General features: G+C 38.9%; 1 protein-coding gene across 10 annotated transcripts in view; it reads right to left on the reverse strand.

Moving 5' to 3' along the window:
* The window catches only part of TPK1 (thiamin pyrophosphokinase 1), a 337147-nt gene that overhangs the window by 271987 nt on the left and 41568 nt on the right, over positions 1-23592 (reverse strand). For all 10 annotated transcript variants that reach the window (XM_032483569.1, XM_032483573.1, XM_032483567.1 and 7 more), the window contains one exon: positions 6010-6081. In XM_032483569.1, coding sequence (XP_032339460.1) covers positions 6010-6081 — 72 coding nt within the window. The remainder of the gene's footprint in view (positions 1-6009; positions 6082-23592) is intronic.

Here is a 23592-nt window from a genome sequence, read left to right on the forward strand (position 1 = left end):
TCAAGTAATTTGGTTGCGAGGATGACACTACACTTTCTAAAGAGCTGGACACCAGCAACCTTAAGAAATGCAAAATATTGAATTCATCTCGGGATAGCTGACCCAAGGTGATGCTTTACTTTTTACTTTATTCCACTATCAGCTTTGTGTAGAGATAGAATCCTTTGTTCTTTGTCTTTTGGGTTTGCTTTTGTTGTTTTTTTTTTTTTTTAACTTTTATTTTGTCTCAGTAAGGATACCACCCCACAAATGTGCCCGCTTAGGCTCTCTAGCAAGAGTAACTTAATAATGTGCTTACTACACTCCTCTAACTGACCACATATCAGGCTCACTTCACCGGGCTTACTACCGGGCAAAAAAGTGTGTCTGTGCCTGTAAATTAAACATGGAACCAATGTAATTAAATGAATGAATGAATGAGTTAAAATATATAAACATAAGTAGCCATACTAACTTGGAAGCCATTTTCCCGTTACATTAAAAACCCACATACCAGTTAGGACACAGATCTAAATGGCAAAAAAAAAAAAAGTAGAACGGGCAATCAAATTGTCTACACTAACTGCCGTAAGGCATACAAAGTCACATGGCCGGGAAATCACTATTTCAGGGACATTTCCTTTTTAATCATAGCATTTCATCTAGTACCCTAATTGATGGTTAAAAATACTATAAAAATCATTTCATGGGCAATAATGCAAAAGAAAAAATGCAAGCATAAAACAAATAATGAAGGGAATATTAAATAGTTAATGAGGAGTGACTTTTTCATTATAAACTGTGATGTTTTAAATTTTTACAATGCATACATATTTCTATAATTAAAGATGAAAAGCTAGGCAAAACTGAAGCATTTATTTCTCAAAAATAAGGTTAGTCTATTGTTCTCACAAAGTATTTTAAGGAAAGTTGCATTACAAGCATTATAGTAGAAACATACGCTAAATCTCTTTAGACATTAATATCAGGAGATAAAGGTACTGCTTAGTTGCATAATTTTATATCCTTCTATATAATAGAAGATACACCTACCATAATGCCTTAAGGGACAAAGAGGATCTATTCCAACGATACATTTGTTAGCACTTCAACTGTCAAAGACATAAAACCGAAGAGGCAAAAAAGGAATACACTCTTGCACATGAGCTACGACGGAAGGAGGTGAGAGCCATGATTGGTTACACAAGGAAATACAAAATTAGCATCTGGGTCTTAGAACAAAAGAAAAAAATGACAGACAGAGCTCTAGTTGAGCAGAAGTAGAAAAGGGACCCAACCTAGGCTGAGAACCAGAGGGGAATCTGGAGGAGAGAGAGGCAAAGAGAAAGAGTGTGCACCCACCCACTGCCCGCTGACCGGCTCACAGCAGCGAGAAAGCATCAGACACACTGCCTTCAGCAGTCGCTAAGACGACCTACAACAGCTGCCCCTAGGCTAGTCTCACAGGAGCAAAGAGGAAAACACCGTCAGCCAAGCACCTTGTATCCATGTTCAAGAAGCTTGTCCTCAAGGAGAGATTTCGGTGATATTTCTAAGTAAAAGAAATGCAAATACTAAGAAGAAAATCTCTCTCTACCTAAGGAAGCCTTTGTTCACAAGAGGCGGCATCTGAGTTGGTGGACCTTTGAGGATGATTAGGGGAAGTTTACAAGATGAATAAGTAAAAATCTATTTTAGGCAAAAAAAAAAAAAAAAAAAAAAGAAGAAGAAGGCAGTTCTATTACATCAGGCATTAAATACACAGGATGAGGAAGCAGAGGAAGATGTGGCCCAAGGAAAAAACTATATTAGAAACATACTCTTAAAAAAAAAAAACAACACACACACACACACACACAAGATGGACTAGGACTAGCCCATCCAGAGTCAGCTTTTTGGAATAACCCTAAGGTGATTCTGAAATTTCAAGGTGATTATCTAAAAGCATGTTTCCCTTAAAGTATCTCTAACAGGGATAATGTACACAAATAGATTTAATACGAATGAAATAGCTATTGACACCAGGCACATTAAGCTACCAATTCAACCAATCTACACATAAAAATTACAGGTATTTGATTTCTCTTATTTTAATGAAAATAAACAAAACAGAGACCAGAAGGAAGCAGGGCCCAGAGAAAAGAGAAATGGGGAAAGGACAGGAAAGGAAAGGAAAAAGAAAATTTTATATAATAATAATTTGCTAACTTTAGTTGAGCTTAACTTAACAAATTATCAGGGGGAAAAGAGACTTACTGGAGTCCTGGGGTGCATGATTTACGAACGAAAGGGCCCGTGCAAAGTGGCTGACAGCAGATTTCCACTCTACTTAAAACTTCAATCCGACTGGCAGTACTAATCATTAGCATATGATCAGTGGAGCAAGTCATGAGCCCACTAAAAAAAGGCTTTATTCAGGTGAGCTGTTTTTGTTTAGAGGACAAAGGAAAAGCATACAGACGTCAGCAAAGGAGATGCAATTCATCAAATGCTACAATAATCCCAGCTGTTAGGAAGCAGGGACAGAGCACGTCGGAGCTGAGGCCTCCTGACCCTCAGAGCTTCCCGCGCTCATCAGGAACAGGCTGCACCTGTGTCCCCCACCTCCCACTCTCCATTCCAGCCACAGATGAGAGCCCCCAGTTCTGTCCCCAGCTCCAAGCCCAATGCCTGGCTCAGAAAAGCCTCCACATGTATCAGTCAATTTCAAAGGGAACAGAAAGGAAAACAATGATGTTATAAAACCAAAAATCTTGCTTCTATTTCTGTCCATGAAATGCCACATGCACCTCCCTTTAACTTAGAAGACCCACTGGATTTGTCCAGTATTTTATGACTTAAGCTTCATCCGAAATGAACCAGAGTGTTGCCCACACCCTGGTGTGACCTTAAGGTTGGTTACCAGAGAACACAAGAAAAAGAAATCAAGGGAAAGAAAAGAATCCCTTATTAGAGGAAAACGGTGTCAGACCATAAATGTGTGACATTAACATAATCTGATAATCAACTCATGATCTAATCAACATGGTCACCACTGTTCTGTGGGTCAAATGGAAGAGGCAAGGAGAGGCTGTGAGCTCATGTTAAAGATGAGGAGACACTTTTAAGTCAAACTCCCAGAAACCTGACAGATGGTCCATCTAAGCAACCTTATCCAGGTAGCCTGAATGTCTGTTTGGTTTCTAATTTCTTTTTTGTTTTTCAATTTTATGTCGCTCAGCGATCTCTCCTACTATCTTTGAGGACTCTGAGATGCCTGGTGACCCCAAGATGAGAAAAACTGACCTACAACAAGAAGCAAGCAGGACTGTTCACACACAAGCATCCCTATCTTTTTCACTTTTTCACTTAGTACATACCTCAGGGTGAAAAAGACATTTACTAGAAAAGACTGACTCAAAAAAAAAAAAAAAAAAGAAAGAAAGAAGTTAAGAAATCTGAGAGTAATATTCCGTCATAAATGCCAATAACCTCCAATTGCTACAGAGAAGTTTGTTCAATACTCATTAACTAAACTCCTGTCTTTGTGTCCACCTACCCCTCCTGAGGTACTTATTGTATGTCCCCAGATTAAATTGAGTATAGAAAATACCGGGACAAGAAGGGCTGTATTCCAAGGCTTGTGACCAAGAAAATCATTAAAACTTCATGCAGTATTAAAGGGAAAATACATTTAAAACCTTTCATAATTTTCATCTCCCTTGAGTCCCTTCTTTATCATTTAAGCTAAATTCAGTAACATGTCACTTCAGCATTGCAGGAAAAAACTAAAAAAAATAAACCTTCCAAGTAGTCTTTCCGTAGAAACAAATCTCAGGAAATATCTGCTCAAGAGAAGCTATGGCTTCTTAGGCTACCTTTAGGTTAAACAGGTTAAAGGTAAACCATCGATTTCATATAAGAACTTATACTGTGCAGCAGCCTTCAAATTTGCCTGTGTTTTGGTTTAGCAGTCCAGCTTTCCCCCTTAATTTCTGCTTGTGACAAATCTTCGTACCCACAGAACAGAAGTTACAGGAAACACTGCACAGCTGAGTGCCACAGGAGCAGCGTGGCAGCCTCCAGCCATGACCTGCTTGCTGAAATAAATCCCAAGCCACCACGCCGTCTTCCTTCCCAAAGCCCCAGTGCTGCTCCAAGCTTTTTTCTAGGCCTCTCTCTCGTGAAAAATTGACAGCTCAAGCTCAGAGTTTCCCTAATTTCATTGCCTTCACTTGGAAGAGCAGCAACACAAATGTAAAACCACAGCCTCTGTTATGAGGGTCACAGAACACCTACTCCACCTTTTCCTCAGTCTTGGTTAACAGAACTGCTTTCCGTAACAGTTAGTGGCTCCAGAATGCTGAAAACCATCCTAGAGGCATATATGAAATTTAACATTTCCATAACCTGAAGAAAAGGCACTTTGGAAACGACAGCTGCCTGACCACTTCAGTACACAGAACACTTTAGGTTCCTTTACTTCTCTCCATGTAGACACACTGACCAAGTGCTCATTTTTTTTTAATGTAAATCAAATGATGAGCTGGTGTATATCAGGCATGAGACTTTTTCAAATCAAATTCACTGCCAAAAAACTAATAAAATGAAGAACTTCAGTCAGCTCAAAAAAATCTCATCATTTCACACCATGTGCAAAATAGGACCATGAACCCCTCCAAAATATGAGACTTAAGATGTAGTTTTCATTAGCCAGTTTCCAACAGCTCCTATCAACGAATATTTTGTCTATTTCTAATGTTTGCAATAAAACAGTCACTCGCACACTCTCCTAAAAGATATAAAACCTGACATAGTAAGTTCAGATAAAAAAAGATGGGCCTAATTGGTTTACTTTGGTGTTCATTAGCAATGTCAACCAGACTAAATTCACTCTCTCATTCACTGTAATTACTAAGCAAAAGCCAGGCCCACCACTAGGCAATAGAGATGAAGTGACAAGACCTTTTGGCCTGATGGCGCTCAAATAACAACCTAATTACAAGTAAGCAAGCAGTTTAAGTGATATTAAAGATTAAGTTAATAGTTAAGTAATTGTCTAACTTTGAGAGCAATGTTAGTACAATTAGAATGTGAAATTTTAAGTTAGCTAACTTAAAGATGGCTAAATTTAGAACACCAACGGTTTTCACTGCGATCATACTGAACAAAAAGAATTCTTATACAATATCATCTCTAATATTTATTCTCTCTACTATTACAACTACCTTTGACCAGAGATGTGAGCTTATTAACATATTTGCATTCCAAGACACACAACCTTCATGTTGAGAATACTAAAGAATTCTGGGATGAGAAGAATGGATCAGGAATACGCATCGATCTATCAAGAATTGAGTTATTCTGCCCATCTAATTTTACCCAAAACTCACACAGATAACTTAGTGGAAGTATCACTTCTTGAAAAAAAAATTAAGATTTCATGAAAGAAGAGCAGAAGTTCAAACAAATACTATTTAATATTATTTTCTTGAATTAATTCTATAAAAATCAAAGAATAATGTAAAATAGTTAATAAAGCTTATTTCTTACATCAAACTTCAGAGAAGTATTAATTCTGCGAAACTAATCCTTTTTAACTGTATTTTTCAGTATCCCTAGAGATTCTAATATACTGGTAACACATCTTTTAATGTTGCAAATTCGTTCACCCTACAGATATCTTATCGCTGAATGCTGGAATGAGTGAGGCTGGTGGGTGCTTTTTGCTGTCACTGGTGCCAAAAATATTTACACTTGGATACTTGTTAAGTACTCCGGATAACTGCCCACAGAGTAGTTCTGATGTTCAAGAGAGGAATGCTACATTGTAATTCTGTACTTGGAGGCCCACGCTGTGGAAACCACAGGTATAAACAGGTTAACAGAGAAGCAACAATGGATTCTGATAATTCAGTCATTAAATCACCTTATATATTATAAACTCCACCCTTTGGTATCGCAGCTGGATGCTGGGATAGTCAACAGTCATGTTTGTCAGCCCCAAGTAGAGTAAGAAAGTAAAGAAATATAAATGCTAATTAAGGGTACCTTTGTGCCAAAGACGACGAAAGCATTTGTCCAAAGGCTGGTTCAGAATCACAAGGCAGTATTTCAAATTCCCTATGGGAAAAAAAAAAAAAAAAGTAAAATAAAGTAAATGAGTGAATTAAGCCTTCTGTTCCCTTCATTTGAGTCTGGAATCATCCTCCTTAGTTCAGATTTTCAATCTACACAGAGCTAATTTTAATCACAGCTAACATCTTACATTTGAATTTTAAAAGACACCATAGATTAGCTGGATCTACTTTATTCAATATGTCTGTCACATTACTATATTGCTGAAAAAATTATTACAAAAATAGTTTATCATAAAAACAACTGGGTAAGCTTCTTTTTGTAGGAAGCGAGACCCTTCTTCCCGGCGGGCGTGGTGTAGTGACCTTGTTTGCCAAGCAGCGTGAGTCTAGTGGGTGTGCATTTTCACATTCACTTTCCTTCCCATTTATTCATATTCTCTCTCTTTCTCTCCCTCCGCCCCACCCGATCTTGAACTCTCCAACATAAAACTGTTTTCACAAAATGCTACTCGCTCTCTTCATGACTTCTAAGTTTTTATATGACACTCAGAAGACTAAGAAAGATGGAAAAAATTTACTTCTCTGAAAATCCTTTAAGTCCTTTATAATGTCCTGCAAATAGTGCAAAGCAGAATGCAATCAGGCAGTTGAAAATCTGTCCATTTCAGCTCAGTCCAAGTGCTCCATTTCATTTATGAAAAGAAATGTTTGTTTGGTGATAAGAAAAATTAATTGTTTTTTTTAAGCAATCTCAGTGTTAGAAATGGAGCAAGATAAGGAAACGAAAAGGGACTGCCATCCTCCACAGCAAATGTTATTAAGTGTCGATTATATACCATCACTGGGAGTGCAAAACGGAGGAAGATTACAGGGTATCTGTGTGATAAGATACTTATAATAGAGACGATTTATTCCACAAAACAGTACCACACGAGGATATGAGGAGGGCCGGGAACAGACAAATGCGTGTGGTAGGAGTTCAAAGCCTAGACCATCAGGAAGGTCTCGTGTCTTCCTAGAAATCTTTGTGATATGCCGATTTTTGAACTTGATCTTCAAGAGAAGTAGTAGGAGAGCATAAAGGAAAGGGCATTCCAGATGAGGAAAACAAGGCACTGGAAGCTGCTATGCTTTGCTGTTCCCACAGAAGGTTTAAGCAGCAATGCCCTGCTGAGGGGCACCTAAGACGTGACTACTAACATTCCAGATGTCAGACGTGCTGTTTAGGATGATGGAGACATCTCAGTTGACTCCAGGAGGAATGTAAGAGTGATGCAGAAATGAGGAGTAAAGACTATTTATGTATATTTGCAAATCATCCACACAGACACAACAGCTGAAGGTCAAAGAGCAGACATGCAGCCGAGATCCTGCAAATAAAGGGCAGAAAGAGAAAAAAACCAAATTATGACCGCAAAATAGTCATGTTTTGCTCACCATTACTGAGCAGAAGGGCATCAATAAAGGAAACATAGAAGGAAATGCCAGAAAGGTAAAAGAACTTAAGAGGCTATTTCCAAGAATGTGTCGTCGATAACACAGCATGCTACAGAGACGTCCAGACTAGACAATGAGAGAAGACCAACAAGGGTGGGAAAACCTCAAAGGAAAATCTGAAAGTTCACTGAAGGAGCCTCAAGGTAGTCAAGAGGGAGATGCCTCTTCTTAAAAAATAAAAACTGAATTGAGAAATGAGGTGGGGGGGGCGGGTTGGGGGATGCAGCCAAGTCCAGAGGAAGTATTTAAAATATAGAAAATATTACATTCTAATTAGGAGGACATAAGAGAGAGAAAGAAAAGGATCAATTAATTCATTTAACAGGTATTTACCGAGCACAGAGTAGTCTTGTTCAGGTGTTAAGTCCCTCCCCAAGACTTACTTCCTGTTGATTTATTGGGGTAGAGGTGGAGCTTGGTTGACTGATTTATAAGAAAGTAAACAAAAACAAAGTGAAAATATGGAAGTAGAATGGAAAATTTAAAACAACTGCTGTAAGAAATGTGTTACAGGAGCTGACAACCCACAAGGGTGAAAACAGGAATTCAGCTGGGATTAACGAACAGAAACACAACATCAGGTCTTCCTCTAATTTAGGACTTTTCCCACCAGCTCTGAGGAGCAGAAACAGGAGGAGTTACGTGTAAACAAGTAAGAAGACCATGACAGCTGGTTTGAGACTTGGCGGAAGCACTCGGCAGGAGGGGGAGGGAGTCAGAGAGGCTGCCCCGGCAGCACTAGAGTGAGTGACTGTGGCAGGACCAGTGATTACCTCAAGACAGTCTTTCTCCTCTTCTCTAACAATGGAATCCTAAGGGGGCTTTTTGTTTGGGTTTTGGTTTTTGCTTTGTTTGGCTTCTTGTTTTTTGTTTTACTGGGCACATTACTGTCCAGGTGAAAAGCTCTCTCTCTTTCAGACTCCTTGACAGCAAAAAGGTGGTCCTAAGACTGAGTTCTGGCCAAGGAGATGCATACGGGAGCTTTGCGTGTCTCTTCTAGGGCATCTCCCTAAAGTGAAGGGGGCTTTTTCATCTGCTTCTTTCCTTCCTCCATCCTGCCGGACTGGAGCAAGACTGATCAACACGCTGAATGAGAGTCTAGGAGCACCTGGGATCCTAAGAAAAAGGGTCACAGCCTGAAGGAGCCTGGGTCCCGGGTGACCCACAAAGCCTCCATTCCAACACCTCAATGCCTGGCTCCAGATTTCTTTTCTTTGAGAAAAAACTACACCCATACTTTGTTTTAAGCCAGTACTATTTTGGGGTTCACTATTTACTATTTAACTAATGCCACAATCATGGTCCAGGCTGGGTCAAGGTAAAGATGATCTTAACAGGAAGTGGAGAGGACTTTAAAGAGCAGGAGAGCAGCACAGAGCAGGAAGGCGAACTTGAACTCGCTCATCCACTCAACACGGACTGGGCACCAGAATGAGAGATCCACAGCCTGGCACAGTGGTAAACGCTCCGTGCAATGTTAATGTCAAGGAGTAAATAACTGGGATAAACCAATGGTCCTTTAATCTCTGGCAAGGTCTGCACTGCTAAGGGAGGCATTCAACAATACCGTGTATGTGTGTTTAAGTGAATGAGCCAAACTGCTGTCTGTCACTGATTCTTTGATATGTGAACTCAGTGTTTTTGTGGCTCAAAGAACAATATGATGAAGGGGAAAAGCAGGATTATCCACACTCCTGCCCCTCTAAACCCACACTTTCACTCAGGGATTATCTGTGTGAGCATTTTTGAAAAAAGTGAAGCAGTCTGAGAATGTACAATATGGTTACGATCTTCCAGTCTTAATTATTGATAATCAAGAATGAACTCCTTTAGCTATCTCTATAGTGACATAGCATGTATGTTAGTCTGGTCCTATACATAAAGATAATTACCTACTAGGATCTGATCTTCTTTTCTAATCTCAGTCTCTGGAATTATAACTAGATGGAGTCAGTTTGGCATTTATTTTATACTGAAAACCCTCATGATTACCCATCCAGAGGAGGCTGCAGAAAAAGTAGCATCGAGAACCACCCCTTGTACCTACTTAGCATATGGAAGTATCCCAACCGAGAGGAAACTCCACGTCACTCTCTGGTACTGAAGCATGGACATTGCCTCTGACTCTAAATGTGTAGGAACTCAGAAAAAGACCACGGAAGTGAGGAAACCAATGGTCTTGTTTCAAGTATTTCTCAAGTTGTCACACCGATGCTGTTCCTGGGATGTGCAAAAAGACTTAAGAAAAAGGCTACAAAGAACTTCCTTATGCTATAAAAACTAGACCTTTTAAAATCAAGTGTTCCAAGGCAGTCTCAAAGAGAAATGTAGGGTAAGTCAAAATCTTTGAATCACTTTCTCAAAGAGGTTTCAATTACAGAAGATGAAAAATCCCTGATCCTGGATGTAACAAAACCAAAGCACTCCAGGTTGCCTGGAAACCCCGAATTAAGTACAAGGGTCCAAGTTTATGACATGAAAAGAACAAGGAAAAATGAAGTCAAATCATCAGCCTTGAGCTTGAAGCAAAGAGGCTATTGGAAGGTTAAGAACTAGTTAAAGAACTCAAGTTCAGATGTTAAGAAATGTGGGAGGGGCATCTCGCCTCTCTCTCAGGGTTAGTTCTTGCTTCCATTATTAAAAAAAAAAAAAAAAAAAGCCCGACGTCTTTGGAGAAATGGCTGATACTATGACTAGAGGGAGGAAATAAATATGATGAGCCTGGACCATCAGAGAGTGCCAGCAAGTAAAGGAGCACTCCCCCAAAACGCAAAAACCAAAACAGCCACATTGATGGGAGGATGTCAAGGGGTATAAAGCCAACTCAAAGAGCTCGGCAATATCCCAAAGGCCAAAACTGGAACAATCCGAGCAACAGAATAAAGTGGTTTTGGCTTGCAACCCAAAGGAGACAAATAAAATACCAGGAGTCAATACTGATGTAAGAGTTAATTAATAAAATAGGGGGAAGTAAATATCATACGCAGAAGAAATCCAAATAAATTATCATTTATTTCGGTAGATACTCCACCTTCAAGAGGCAAAGCCCAGCTGTGGGCTATACATAGTGCAGTGCAGGCGGCACGTGGAACCTTCCTCTCAAGGAGTACAGTATGGAAACGGGGGGGCCTCTACAGTGGAGAAAGCTGACCAGCACTACTCCAGCCAGCTGAGCAAGGTCAACAGCAACAGTCCAAAACCATGGAAACAGGGTGATGAAAACAGCCCTCTATCCCTGTATCTTCTTCCCCAGACCCCGTAACTCCAGTCTCATCAGGAGAAAAACATCAGATTCCAATAGAGACACATGCTACAGTACACCTGGTCAATACTTCTCAAAAGTTCATCAAAAACAAGGACAGTGTGAGAAATTGTCAGAGCCAACAGGATCCTAAGGAGACATGACAACTACCTGTAATGTCCTACGTTGAATGGGATCCTGGGACAGAAAAGGGCCTTAAGTAAAAACTAAGTAAATCTAAATCAACTATGGAACTGATAATAATGTACCCATGAGTTCATTAATCATAACAAACGTGCTCTACTAATGTAAGATGCTGACACAGGAGAAACAACATGGGGGGCGGGGGGACACAGGGGAACTCTCTTTACTATCTTCTCAACTTTTCTGTAAATAGAAAGCTGTTTAAAAAAAATAATAAAGGGTATTAAGTTTTTAATACGCTGGGGCAAGGGGAAAAACAGAACTGAATACTATTCCATAAATTAGTCATCCAGCAATTATTACAGGGAACAAAACTCCTATTTAGATAGAGCCCAAAAGTATGTTTGGACTTCAGGTATAAATCCAAGGGGAAAAAAAAAAAAAACATTGCACCAGAAGGCAAAGATTATTCTGTTCCATCTTTGGAAAACAATAATTATATCAAGATTTTCTGTTAATTAAGAAAATAAAACAAAGAAAATAGAACAGCAAATCCCATGAAAACCAAGTTCCTTTTTATTTCAGACCTCTGAGAAGGAAAATTATTTGGATTATGTACAGAGGTAGACCCTAGTCACATCTCTAAATCAATTACCTAAAACACTCAGTCATGCAACGTAGGAGTAAAAGGTATACGCATATTTTTAAGTAAAAGGAAATTAAGACAGTGACAGTTAATATGCAGACCAGCACTAGCATCTCATTTGTCCTGACAGGAGGTGGTCATGGGTTATCAACTGCAAAGGTCTCCTAAGAAAAAGTGTAAGCCCCACACCACGCAGCCGCGCGCCCCCACCCACCTCGTCAGCATATTAGGAGGGCATGCGGCCTACCTGGGCCCGGCAAAATGATGGACTTTTACACACACTAATCTTTACCAAGTGGCTGAGTAGTTTACAATGTTCTCCAATACATATTGAAGATAATACAGATTCTGACAAAGCATAGTTACACAAGAAACTGGCAGAACTGATGACTTCCACAAGTAGATCTTAACAGGCTTCAAATACACTCTAACCAGTTCTGGCAAGAATTTAGTGGAGGGAAGGAGAAAAGGAGGGAGGGAAAGAGGGAGAGGGAGAAGAAAAGGGAGGGCGGGAGGGAGGGAAGAGATATGAATTTTGGATTTACATCAACTATCAATTACAAGTGACAAATCTTCCCTAAAGTATATAGAACAGTGATCTCAAACTTACTGTGTATCAGAATCATAGATTTTTTTTTTAATCTCCTTTCCTAGAGATTCTGACTTAATATGCCTGCAGTAGAGTTTGTGTATCATGATTCTTTAAAAGCATTCTTTAAAGCATGATTCTTTAAGAGCCTAATGGGTAATCAAAATTGAGAACCACTGATCCAGTGCCTCAAGCTAATGATAGTAAAAAGCCATTATAAATAGCAACATTATTTTAAAATACTGCTCATCTTAATCTCAGACTTTTCAATTGCTGTTCTCTGAAAAAAATCTATGTGTATATCTATCACACAATGATAATTATCTGTAATCTTTTTTTAATAAACAAACATAAATTCGTTGTTTTTTTTAACTGATATGGTATGAGATCAAAAAAGGATTAAAGACCACTACTCTAAATGAAATTACACTGAAGTAAAACAATTTACCATAGAAAAATAATTTACTGAAATGCATTATCAAGTTATTTAGGGTTTATGATCTTTGCTTAAAAAAATACTGGAACTCAGATAAAATCTATATTAGCCAAAACATATGCCAGTCATTACATATAATAGCTATTTTGTCAGAGGACCAAAGCCTATTATTATGAATCTCTCATCCCTAAAAGTATTTCAATTAAACAATGAAAACTCTAGGGCACCAAATTTCATTTTCATATTGCACAAACTTCTATATTTAAGAGCAGGACTTTTTTTTTTTTTTAAGTGTGCACAGGGAAATCAAAACCGTCAAGTCAATTCATTCTTGGAGGAAATAAATTGCATGGAGACAAAGCAGAACTATTAAAATACTCTGAACAAATATTCCACACCAATGTCTATTAAAATAATCAAATTACCAATGGACTAAGAATTGGTAAGTCATACATGAAAAATTGCTATGGAGAAAGTAAACGAAGAGGAGACAGAAACAGGTACTTCCTGAGAAATCTCCTGCCCGCCTCTGTTAAGAGTGACCACTCAGGACGAATGGTTCCATCCACATCCAACACAATGAAACAAAACCCTTATAAAACACAAAGACCCTTTCCGGGTCCTGAAGTCCTGAGTACCCCTCTTAAACGAATATTACACAAAATCTTCCAGGAAGGATACTAGAAAAGACAGCAACAAAAAACAATCATCTTGTCTTAAAACAGGGAAATGGTGTTTTGAACATTATAACTCACACACACACACAAAAAAAAATTAAAGAAAATGGAGATGGTCCACAAAGTGCAACTACAAAATGAAAGAGTTTGGAAATCCTTCCTGTGAAAAGAGATTAAGCCTTTTAAAGATAGATGGATGTTTATCTTTAGCACCCACTTAGGGAAGAAAGATCCACGTCACATTCCACTGAGCCCCGCAGACCTGGGCATCTGTCTAGTTACTGTCATTCCAGCTTTCACGCGGAAAGTATAAATATATTTTGAACTGCTTAAGTCAATTTCTATCTTAGACCATCAGCTTCCATGATGCGACAGGAATGGGTGTGTCCAGATCTGGTGATCCTAATATAAAAACTATGCCACTAAAACCAAAGTGCCCCAATAAATTCTCACAGGAGTCCACGTATGCTACAAATGCACGTTAGTGAAGAAAAAGAACATTTTGTATTTTTGCAACTAGTAAGTTTCAACTGTGTAAGTAGGGGGAACAGGGAAGAAGGATTAAGTCTGACAAAGTTTTGAGTCTTTCTTGACATAAAAAGAGAAGTTAACCTTGCTCAGGTCAGGCATATTCTTGTTCTCAATAAAGACATCCTCACTGTAACCCAAAAGAAGGAAGTCGACTTCTTCATCTGGGCACCAGACACCCCTCAAGCTGCTGACAGAGTTCAAAGCTGCTGCATCAACTGTCCCCTGCCCTGCTGACCTGGGCCACAGTAAACCGAGTTTCCCGTCAATCAAGAAAATCAATCATTGCCCAGCAAGCTGGAGATGTAACGTCACAACCCTAAGGAGTCATCATAAAGGACTAAACCTTTTAGTCCATCACACTGGTTTTGACGTGTTGACAGCTGGGCACGCAACAGTGCTCACACCTGAAAAGTCAGCTCAAAAAGTTTTCCGAAAGCAGAATCCATCTAAGTTTGGCCTGTGCTTCTAAAACAGAGGACGTCTGTTTTAATCCTTAGGCTGCTCCTGCCATCTCAGTGCATCTCCACCCACTTCCAAAGGAAGCAGAAACTCCTTCATCGGGGTCAGCAATTGAAGGAAGACCAAAGAGGTCCGACCTCTCTTTCAATACCTTCCCTAGGACTTCCTGCCTGGGTTTGGTTCCTTGTGGTGAGAACCGCCTGAGAGATGGGCACTCTTCAAATCTTGGGGGGCTTCACCTGGAACAAGACAGTGAATAAACAATGACAACAAGGAGACCTTTTCTTTTCTCTCCTTTTCATATCCCTCACACAGGACTGACGAGTCATACCAATGTTTATAATCAAAGTAAGTCCACATTGAGCTAAATAGGGACACATTCAAATCACAGGCTGATGTTCTCGGGGCCCTGTCGTCTGCAAGGAGAAAACAACTGATACTTATCTGGAGTTTCAGAGTTTACTGAGCACAGTCAACTGCCCTCTTAAATTGACAGTGATGACACATCACACTACCCCAGGACTGAAGTACTTCTGAACAAAATAGAAGTTGTTGCGTTCACTCTTTTTATAGAAGAAAATGCACAGATTTAAATTAAAAAAACCTGTGCCTCATAAACTGATTACACACACACAGAGTCCATCACATCAAGCATCAAATCCACACGGGAGGAAACCTTACTCAACTCAGGATAGGTGAGCATTTTTATCCGATGGGCACTGTAGGCTTCTAGAGAATTCGACAGGAACTCCTACAATCTGTAGGCAGAGCTTTGACACCCACACATGATCTTCCCTCGGCCACAGGTGAGCAGTCTTACATGTAACACCTTAATGGCACTGAATCAGATCCAGGCCTGAGTGAAATAAACAGAAAAGTCCAGGTTTCTCTACTGCAACTTTTTTTTTTCCTTTTTCATAGTAATGGTATCTACACAAAACAGTCTTTAAGCAAGGATATCCAGAGGTTTGGGGTTTTTACTTTTAATAGGAAAAAAAATGAAAACCATCCACTTGCATAGGACTTTTGCTATGTCCCACACAGTGGAACAGCTCTATGTTACCTATTGTAGAAAAACCGCCAAGATAAAAGCAAGCGGAAAAAGCAAATAAATGGATATGTTACACAATCATGTGTGTAAAAACTTTCTTTAAAGAAAACACATACATATATTTTTGCAAATGCCAAGAACAAAGAGGAAAACTGTTCACAAGAACGTGAAAACAGAAGTGAGCATAATTTTTTACCTGTTAATCTTTTATATCTAATGAATTTGGTACCCTGCTCTTCTAAGAAAGTAAAATCAACGAGTTTAACTGATGGAAGGAGATGAACCCTTCCCAGGCAATGTCCCCCACCCCACAGGTGGTGATGGCCAACAATCCTTAAACACCACAATGGACTATATAACAGTCACCAAAGTAACTAGATTATTTAGGTTTAATAGAGAAAATTTAAAGGAGATCACCTGTGGAACACTGCCTAGCATCCTTTCATCCCAAAATTATCAAGTAATGTATGCTAATTAGGCTAAGTGAATTTAAAAGTTTTTTTTTTTTTTTTTTTTTTTAAGTAAAGGAAAGTGACTTACAATAGAATTCTCAGGACAGCCAAGGGAGACGTGATTCACTCTACTTCAAACAGCCAAATGCAAGGTTTTCTCCTCCACTGAAATATGTCGGCAAGAACTCAGAAAATATTTGTTCTTCAAAGCTTCGGGTAAGATTTTTATAAATCAATGTTAAACTTAAGAGTTTACCCATGTCCCAATTCCCAATTCTATTAGTATTTTCATAGTTCCCTCATATGGAACATTTCTCTTCAGGAGTTACCAGAAATGAACAAGAGAAAGGTGTAAACCTGTTAAAGCCAATTACCAGGGGAGAATGAGAAAGAAAAGGGAGTGAGAAATCATTAACTCTCTGCCGTTACATCATAGACACTGAAATCAAGTCTGGATTACATTTAAAAGCTTTTTTTAAAGGAGGTAAAAAGGAGAAATCTGTAAACCAAGACAGCAGATTAAATTACACTAGGAAACAGCACATGCTGGCCTCAACCTCAAAATCTAGTTTCTATCAGAAAAGGAGAAGTTGACATAAGCAGGAAGGGTCCGGGAGGGAGAGGAAGCAGCACCAGCCACATATTGTTGGAAGAAAGTGGTCTCCGTTTTTATTCACTTATCCACAAATGCTTTACATATTGGTTTACAGAACTTTATAAAGAATTTTATCAGCATGCAGAATGCAGTTTTTAAGACGAGAGCTGGAGCACTGAAATTATGAACACCCTAGACTATCCAAGTGGATAGTAATGCAAGAGGGGGAACGAAGGGGCCTCCTAGTAAGAAAATTGAAGACAGAGATTTATCAATTCCCTGTCTCATACTACACACTGAAATTAATTCAAGAATTGAGTTACGGAATTACATATATGCAGCGTGTGTGTATACATAGTACGTATGTTTATACGTGATGTGTATGGATAGACAGAAGTACTTGAATATAGTTACAAAACTATAAAATAATACAAAAATGAAGGACTTGGAAGACTGTATCAAGGATTTTCTAGGCATATGCACAAAGCAAGACATCATATATAACGGTATCATTACTAGACTCGGGTTTTGTGCTCACCCCGAACCTCCGACACATGCAAGTTGCCTGGCACGCAATGGGGGCCCAGTAACACTGATCAAATAAATCAGTGACTGTAGAATACATCCTGGTTTGGCGGGGGGCTGTGTCAGAGACTGGGTTGGAAGGTTACCATCTCAGCACACTGAGTCTCACTCAGTCCAGGAGGCTAGTCTATACTAGTTCATCATTTTGTTGGCACAGCAAACACTTTGACCATTTTCATGTCTTTGTACCTGGATTTCCCCCTGCCTTGAATGCCCGTCAGAATAGTACAGTGATGAAGAACAAGGGGTTTGGGACCACCCAGACCTGGTTCTAATCCTAGTTGTGTCGTTTCTTGGCTGTGTGACTTGAGACACTTGAGGAATTGATTTAACATCGGAGTCCACCAAGTGCGAACTGTAACGATGGAAGATTCAGTGAAATATCACTTATCACTGAGTAAGGAGCGTGACACCAAGTAAATAAATATTCAACAAACACAGCTTTCTGCCCCTGGCAAAGACCTTATCTTTCAAAACTTAGAGAAAATATTTTACTTTCTTTTTTCCAACCTCTCTCTCTTTTTCCCCACTAACCATTCTCACCTATAAACCACAGTATTTAATTCCTTCTGCTAATAATAATTACATGCTTCTCATTCAACAACAGCTGATATACTTCAAGCATGTAGAAAAAATAATTTACTCATCCGTTTTATCTTCAAAATTTAGCCTAGGTCCTGGCAAAAAGATGTCATGAAATAACTGTTTGTAATATCATGTTTAAAAAGCATTCCTTGTCCTATTTCTCATGTCATTAAAACAGTTAAGCCTTGGGGGTGGGATACAGCTCAGTGGTAGAGCACATGCTTAGCATGCATGAGGTCATGGTTTCAATCCCCAGTACCTCCATTAAAGAAAAAATACTATAATAAATAAAATAAATAAGTATTACCTCCCCCCAAAAACGTTTTAAAAAACCAGTTACCCTAAAGCTAACCATACACACTTGTACACAAAGTTAACCATCACAATTTTACAGTGTTCTAAATTTCTTCCAAGTTAATCCTGAAGACTTTCTGTGTCTTACAAAATTGCTTCTAATGTCGCCATACCCTGTATGAACAGGAACACAATCTTAGAGCTTTTTTTTTTTTTTAATGTAAAGCACAAACCAGCGGAGTCTCCATATCTGTGCCCCTCACTTAATGCAGCACATGGTCCAGTTCTAAATCAGCAACAAACTGAATTCTATGTGATGGCATTATGAAATAACAGACTGAGTCCATGAAGAGAAAAGGGGTGACTATCATTATTTCCAACCTCATCATCAAAACGACGTCTACATCAGAACTCAAGTCCCAGTAAGACAGTTAAGATTTAAACAGTTCACTGTTGCCAAAGACTAGACTTAGACCTCTCATCCCAGAGTCCCCTGCCCGTTCCACCACACATTAGCTCAAAGTAGGAGAGCTGGTACCATGCCCAGAGTCCTCCATAACCTCAGTGTTAGTACAAAATAATCAAGCTGCCCAAGGGCAGCGTGGAAAAAGCTGGCAGAAACCTCGAGAACACCCCAGCTATCACCAGGGCTTCCTTATCTCCACTAGCACAAGAGGAGTACTTTCCTGTTGGCTGAATCAAGTAAAGTGCAACTCATCTTCATGTCCCACAACTAACCTTTGTACCCAGCAGTCACAAGCGATTCTGAAGCAAAACAACTCATTTCTCAATATGCATCCAATGTTAGTTTTACTTCCAAATCCTTTTGCAGGGCAACTTGAACTATTTCTCCTAAAATGTCTTCTAATACAAAGGGTTTCAAACATGAAGAGAATCTATTTAAAACTTTTATGAAGACACTTGACTAGGCAGTTCTCTACTTTCAGTTCTCATAGGTTATGTCCAGTACTATGGAAGCAGACTAGGTAATCTGATGGATGCACAGGTCCTCCACCCAGTCCTCCGGTTTCCAGCCATCTAGTATTTGAGGACCTCCCTGATCATTAACACAGCATCTACCAAAAGGCAAACGAAGGAAAGGAAACCAAATGGAAACCAATTTTTCATTTTTGTTCCTCAATGGAGTTCTTACATCTTTTAAGAAGGTATAATATTACCACATATCACTGATTTTAAAAATGAACCCATTTTTGCACATTTCAGCATCTCAAAAATGCAGTTTAGGATGCATTCAGAATGTATTTTAGAGTCAATGGTATCTTAGCACCGTGTCAGTTTGTCTCTTCTTTTTTTCCTTTTTTTTAATAGCATAGTAAGAAATGGTGCATCTTACAATTAATGGCTGCAATTAAAACCAGTATTTAAGCAACTCTTCCTATTATTTTATATCAACACCATGAATATTTGTGAAGTGTATAAAGTTTATAAACAAATCAGTTAAAGTTTATGGAATGAAGACGCCAGGGTAAGAGAGACTTGGTATTAACAGGATGATCATCATGTCCTCTGCTTTTCTAACAGAAACTAATGTTTATATTTAAAAGCCTTTACTCCCCTGTGATGCCAAGAAAGGGCTGGCGATATTAAGATGGTTATTAATGTTTTGCAACCAGTGAGGAAAATAAGTCCCAAAATAGACAGGGTGAAGAACACAGATTCAACAAACAAAACCCAATGTGCTAAGTACAACGAGGCCCCACAGAAGGGGAAACAAGTCCCACAGGGGGACGGGGGTGTCACGGAAGACGCACTTCAGCAGTCATGAAGGTGAGCATGAGGACCCTGGGCGGGAGAGGCAGGGCACTGCAGGCAGAGAAGATCCCAAATGCCAAAAGGGACCAAATACACCAAAAAGTGGCCAACACTGTGAATAAGGAAAAGAGGTGTTAAATTAAAACAAGGAAGTTACTGGACTGGGGTGGCTCTAGTGCCTTCAAAGCCTGTGTAAGCAAACAGGAAACTAAGCCAGAGACTACTGGAAATGTGCCCTCATCAGGCAAAATTTAAGAATGACCAATCACAGCCACCTAATTAGACTTCCCCAAATAGGGCAACAGCGTAAGCAATACTGTCAAACAACGTCCTCATGTTGTTTTTGCATCTGCTCCATTAAAGCCGCTCCCCTGGCTCCTGACCATTCCCAGCTACTCATCAGAGGCTGCCTGATTTGAATAGATGTTTGCTCCAATCAACTCTTGAAAATTCTAATGGGACTCCATTTATGTTTTAACAGAGGTAATGGCAGTAGAAAAACCTAGAGAGAAGTAGCAGTCACAAAGTAAAATATGTATTTTAGGCCATTTTAAGTAATAATGATCACCATCTTCCCTTCCCCATTAATTTCAGCTAGAGATTCTAAAGACTCAAATCACGGAGATTTTTTTTTTTAGATCTCCATCCTGCTATGGCTATTACTGTCCTTATTGCTTAGAGCGATGTCGAGGTGTTCCAGGTAGCTGCGAAGTTGTTCATGTCTCCTTCAGACCTGACATGCTCACGCTCAAAATGAAACAAGTTTTTCATATTATTTTGGTTCATCAACTCATGTTCTTCACCACTATGATTCAGCAGGCAGGGCTTCTAAAATTACAGACCTCTCTAGCCAGCTAAAAGGAACTCGTGAATAAGTTTACGAATGAAATCTACAGAAGACAGGTTCAATCTGCTCCTAAGTACAAAAGCCAAAAATTTATCCCATTGGTATCTGAATTAGCATCTAAGTGCTAACACAGCAAGCTGTCATTGGAAACTCTTGGCAGTTCCCTTCCTTTGAGCACTGATGACACAGGAGCCACAGGTAGGGATGTGTGAGGAGGTAATCAGGACTCTCCTTTCCCCAACAGTGTCCCCAAAGAGAATGATACTAAGGTGCCAAGGCTTTATCACACAGCCAGTTCTGTTCCATAAACTGTGTTACACACTGACTTCTTATACAGGGAGGGAACATTTACTGAATGCTGATTCTGTACCAAGTACTTAGATTCTCCCCCACTAGGGAGGAAGCTTAGAGACGACATGCAGTTTTGTCCACTGCTGGTGCACAGAGGAGACCTTCCGTAAGTATTCATTGACTACAAGAATAAACAAGTGCACAGGTTTAAAAAAAGGACACAAATAAACTTATTAACAAAACAGAGACAGACACAGAAAACAAACTTAAGGTTACCGAGGCCAGGGGTGGGGAGGGATAAATTGGGAGTTTGGGATTTGCATATACTAACTACTATATATAAAATAGATAAATACAAAGCCCTACTGTATAGCATAGGGAACTTTATTCAATATCTCATAATAGCCTGTAATGAAAAAGAATATGAAAAGGAATATATATATATATGTATCTGAAACACTAGGCTGTACACCAGAAGTTAACACAACATCGTAAGTCGACTATACTTGAAAAACGAACAAAAAAAAGTCACAAAAATACCCACGCAAGTTAGAAATATATTTAACCCCAAGGCTAAATATATTATTTCTTAGTATCACGGGGCAGATCAGGGAGAGGAGGAGGGAAACACAGGGACTGATAAACGTATATGTTAGGAACATGAAACAACATAAAAGAAATCACAGACCCAGTCTTCGTCTCTGACCACCAAGTGGGAAAGTCTCACAGCAGACGAACCGAGTCTAACCCCCAAATATAACGGATCCGTCTGCTACAAGTCTCCTGTGCTTCAGTAATCCTCCTTTGCAGAGCCAGGTGAAGCTGACACAGACATAATGCTGGACCCGCATTCCATTTCTGCCACAATTAATGAACCTGGGCTCTAGAAAGTCTGGAAGACAGCTGCCTGCAGCAAACAAGTAATAAACATTCCCTATGTACCTGTAAGCTTTCTAAAAGTCAGTTCCCAGGCCTCAATTTTCTCATCTGTTTATTCAGCACGTCTTTCATTGTGCTTGGCATTTTCACCAGCTTGGTATAAAGGCACTGGGGACAGAAACATGGTCCCTGTCCTCAGACATCCCAGACTCTGGCAGGAGACAGGTGATTAACATGAGGTCGTGTGAGATAAATAAAATTAAAATGTAAGAACAAACCTAAGACTGGCATGTGTAGGGTCAGAGCCAAGTCTATTCTAAAATTTTTCATCAAAATTACTATTAATTGAAAGAGTTAAATAACACCCATCCATTTCTCAATGTGTAACTACCACCGTCTTAAATTAAAAATTATATCTGAAACTCATATTGTATAGCACAGAGAATGATATTCAGTATCTTGTAGTAACTCATGGTGAAAAAGAATATGAGAACGAATATATGCATGTTCATGTATGACTGAAGCATTGTACTGTACACCAGAAATTGACACATTATAAACTGATGATAGTTCAAAAACAGAGAAAAAAATTGTATCTGAATAAAAATTAATTATAAAATTGATTCATTCAAATGTAAAACTATTTGAGAGAATTCGAGAAAGGGGGAAATGCCATGCCGCTGACCCACATTCAGGGCTTGTATTTAATAGGGGCCTTCTCCAACACTCCAGTGCTAGCAATACAAATTCAGGTGTCCCCTGTAACACGTTCATTTCCAATCACAAGGCCTGTATTTGAGAAGATTTCAGTCAAGGAAGAATCTGTATGGATCATCAAAGCCCATATGACCACAAAGGAAATCTACGCCAGCCTAAACCAACGCAGAATGTCTTTCACTACTACATACATCTTTCAAACAGTTCAAAGATACCTAAGGATAAGAATATTAAAGAAAAAACAATCATTGCATTACAGAACCACCACCTTAAAACAATATGCAGGGATGAAAATGAGAACTCTTCAGAGATTTGAGGATAACAAAGGAAGGAAGGAAGAGAAAAAAGTAATGAAGAAAAGGAGAGCAGAGACAAACAAAAGAAAAAAATTCAACACAATCAATAAAACAAGTCTTTGAAAAAGTCATTATAGATATAAAGATATATTAAGGAAACCCCCTAAAATAAAAGGCAAAATGGCAAAGTAGGAAATACAATAGAAAAAAGGTATATGGAAATATATTAACAATAAATGTAATAAAATTCAGAGAAAATACAACTCATTTTTTTTCCTCTTAGGGAAAATATTATTAAAAAAAGTTTAACTCCTTAAGCAGAAATTAAGATGTAGCTTTTTCCCCCCCCTGAGAATCTAGTAACAGGATTCAAATACCTTTTTGAAAGCAAATATATATTCAATTATCTAAGTTATTATGTTCAAAATTTGTTCAGTCAGCCAACTGTGAGATTCTTGATTTGCTTTTATATTTCATTCACTTCTTTGTCCAAAATTCATTAAGCAGTTGGCATTTGATATTGAACACCTACAGTGCTCATTATTCTTGGTAAAAGATATTAGAACCAAGAGAAATTAACTTTGTCCTCTGAAGACAGATTTATCACGTGAACCTATGAAATACCTATAAACTAGAGGGTTTAGGGCCTGTTTCTTTCACAAGCTGGTGTAAAAAAATTGTTTTGCTTGTTAACATTTCCTGTTTGCTGTGGCTTTTATGGGGCCAAGCTTGCAAAAATCTGGAATAAATTTTTAAAAACATATTTAAACATATCCTGTAAATATAAATACTCCCTGTAAGTATCAATGCTCAAGATTTTCCAAGAATAATGTAAAGTTTGAAATGTAGTCAATTTCTCACCATGATCATACTGAATTTATGACAGGTTCACCCTCTAATAATAGAGTGTGTGTGTGTGTGTGTGTGTGTGTGTGTGTGTGTGTGTGTGTGTGTGTGTGTTTTCCTGTC

The sequence above is a fragment of the Camelus ferus genome, chromosome 7 (genome assembly GCF_009834535.1).
Source record: "Camelus ferus isolate YT-003-E chromosome 7, BCGSAC_Cfer_1.0, whole genome shotgun sequence".
Classification (NCBI taxonomy): Eukaryota; Metazoa; Chordata; class Mammalia; order Artiodactyla; family Camelidae; genus Camelus; species Camelus ferus.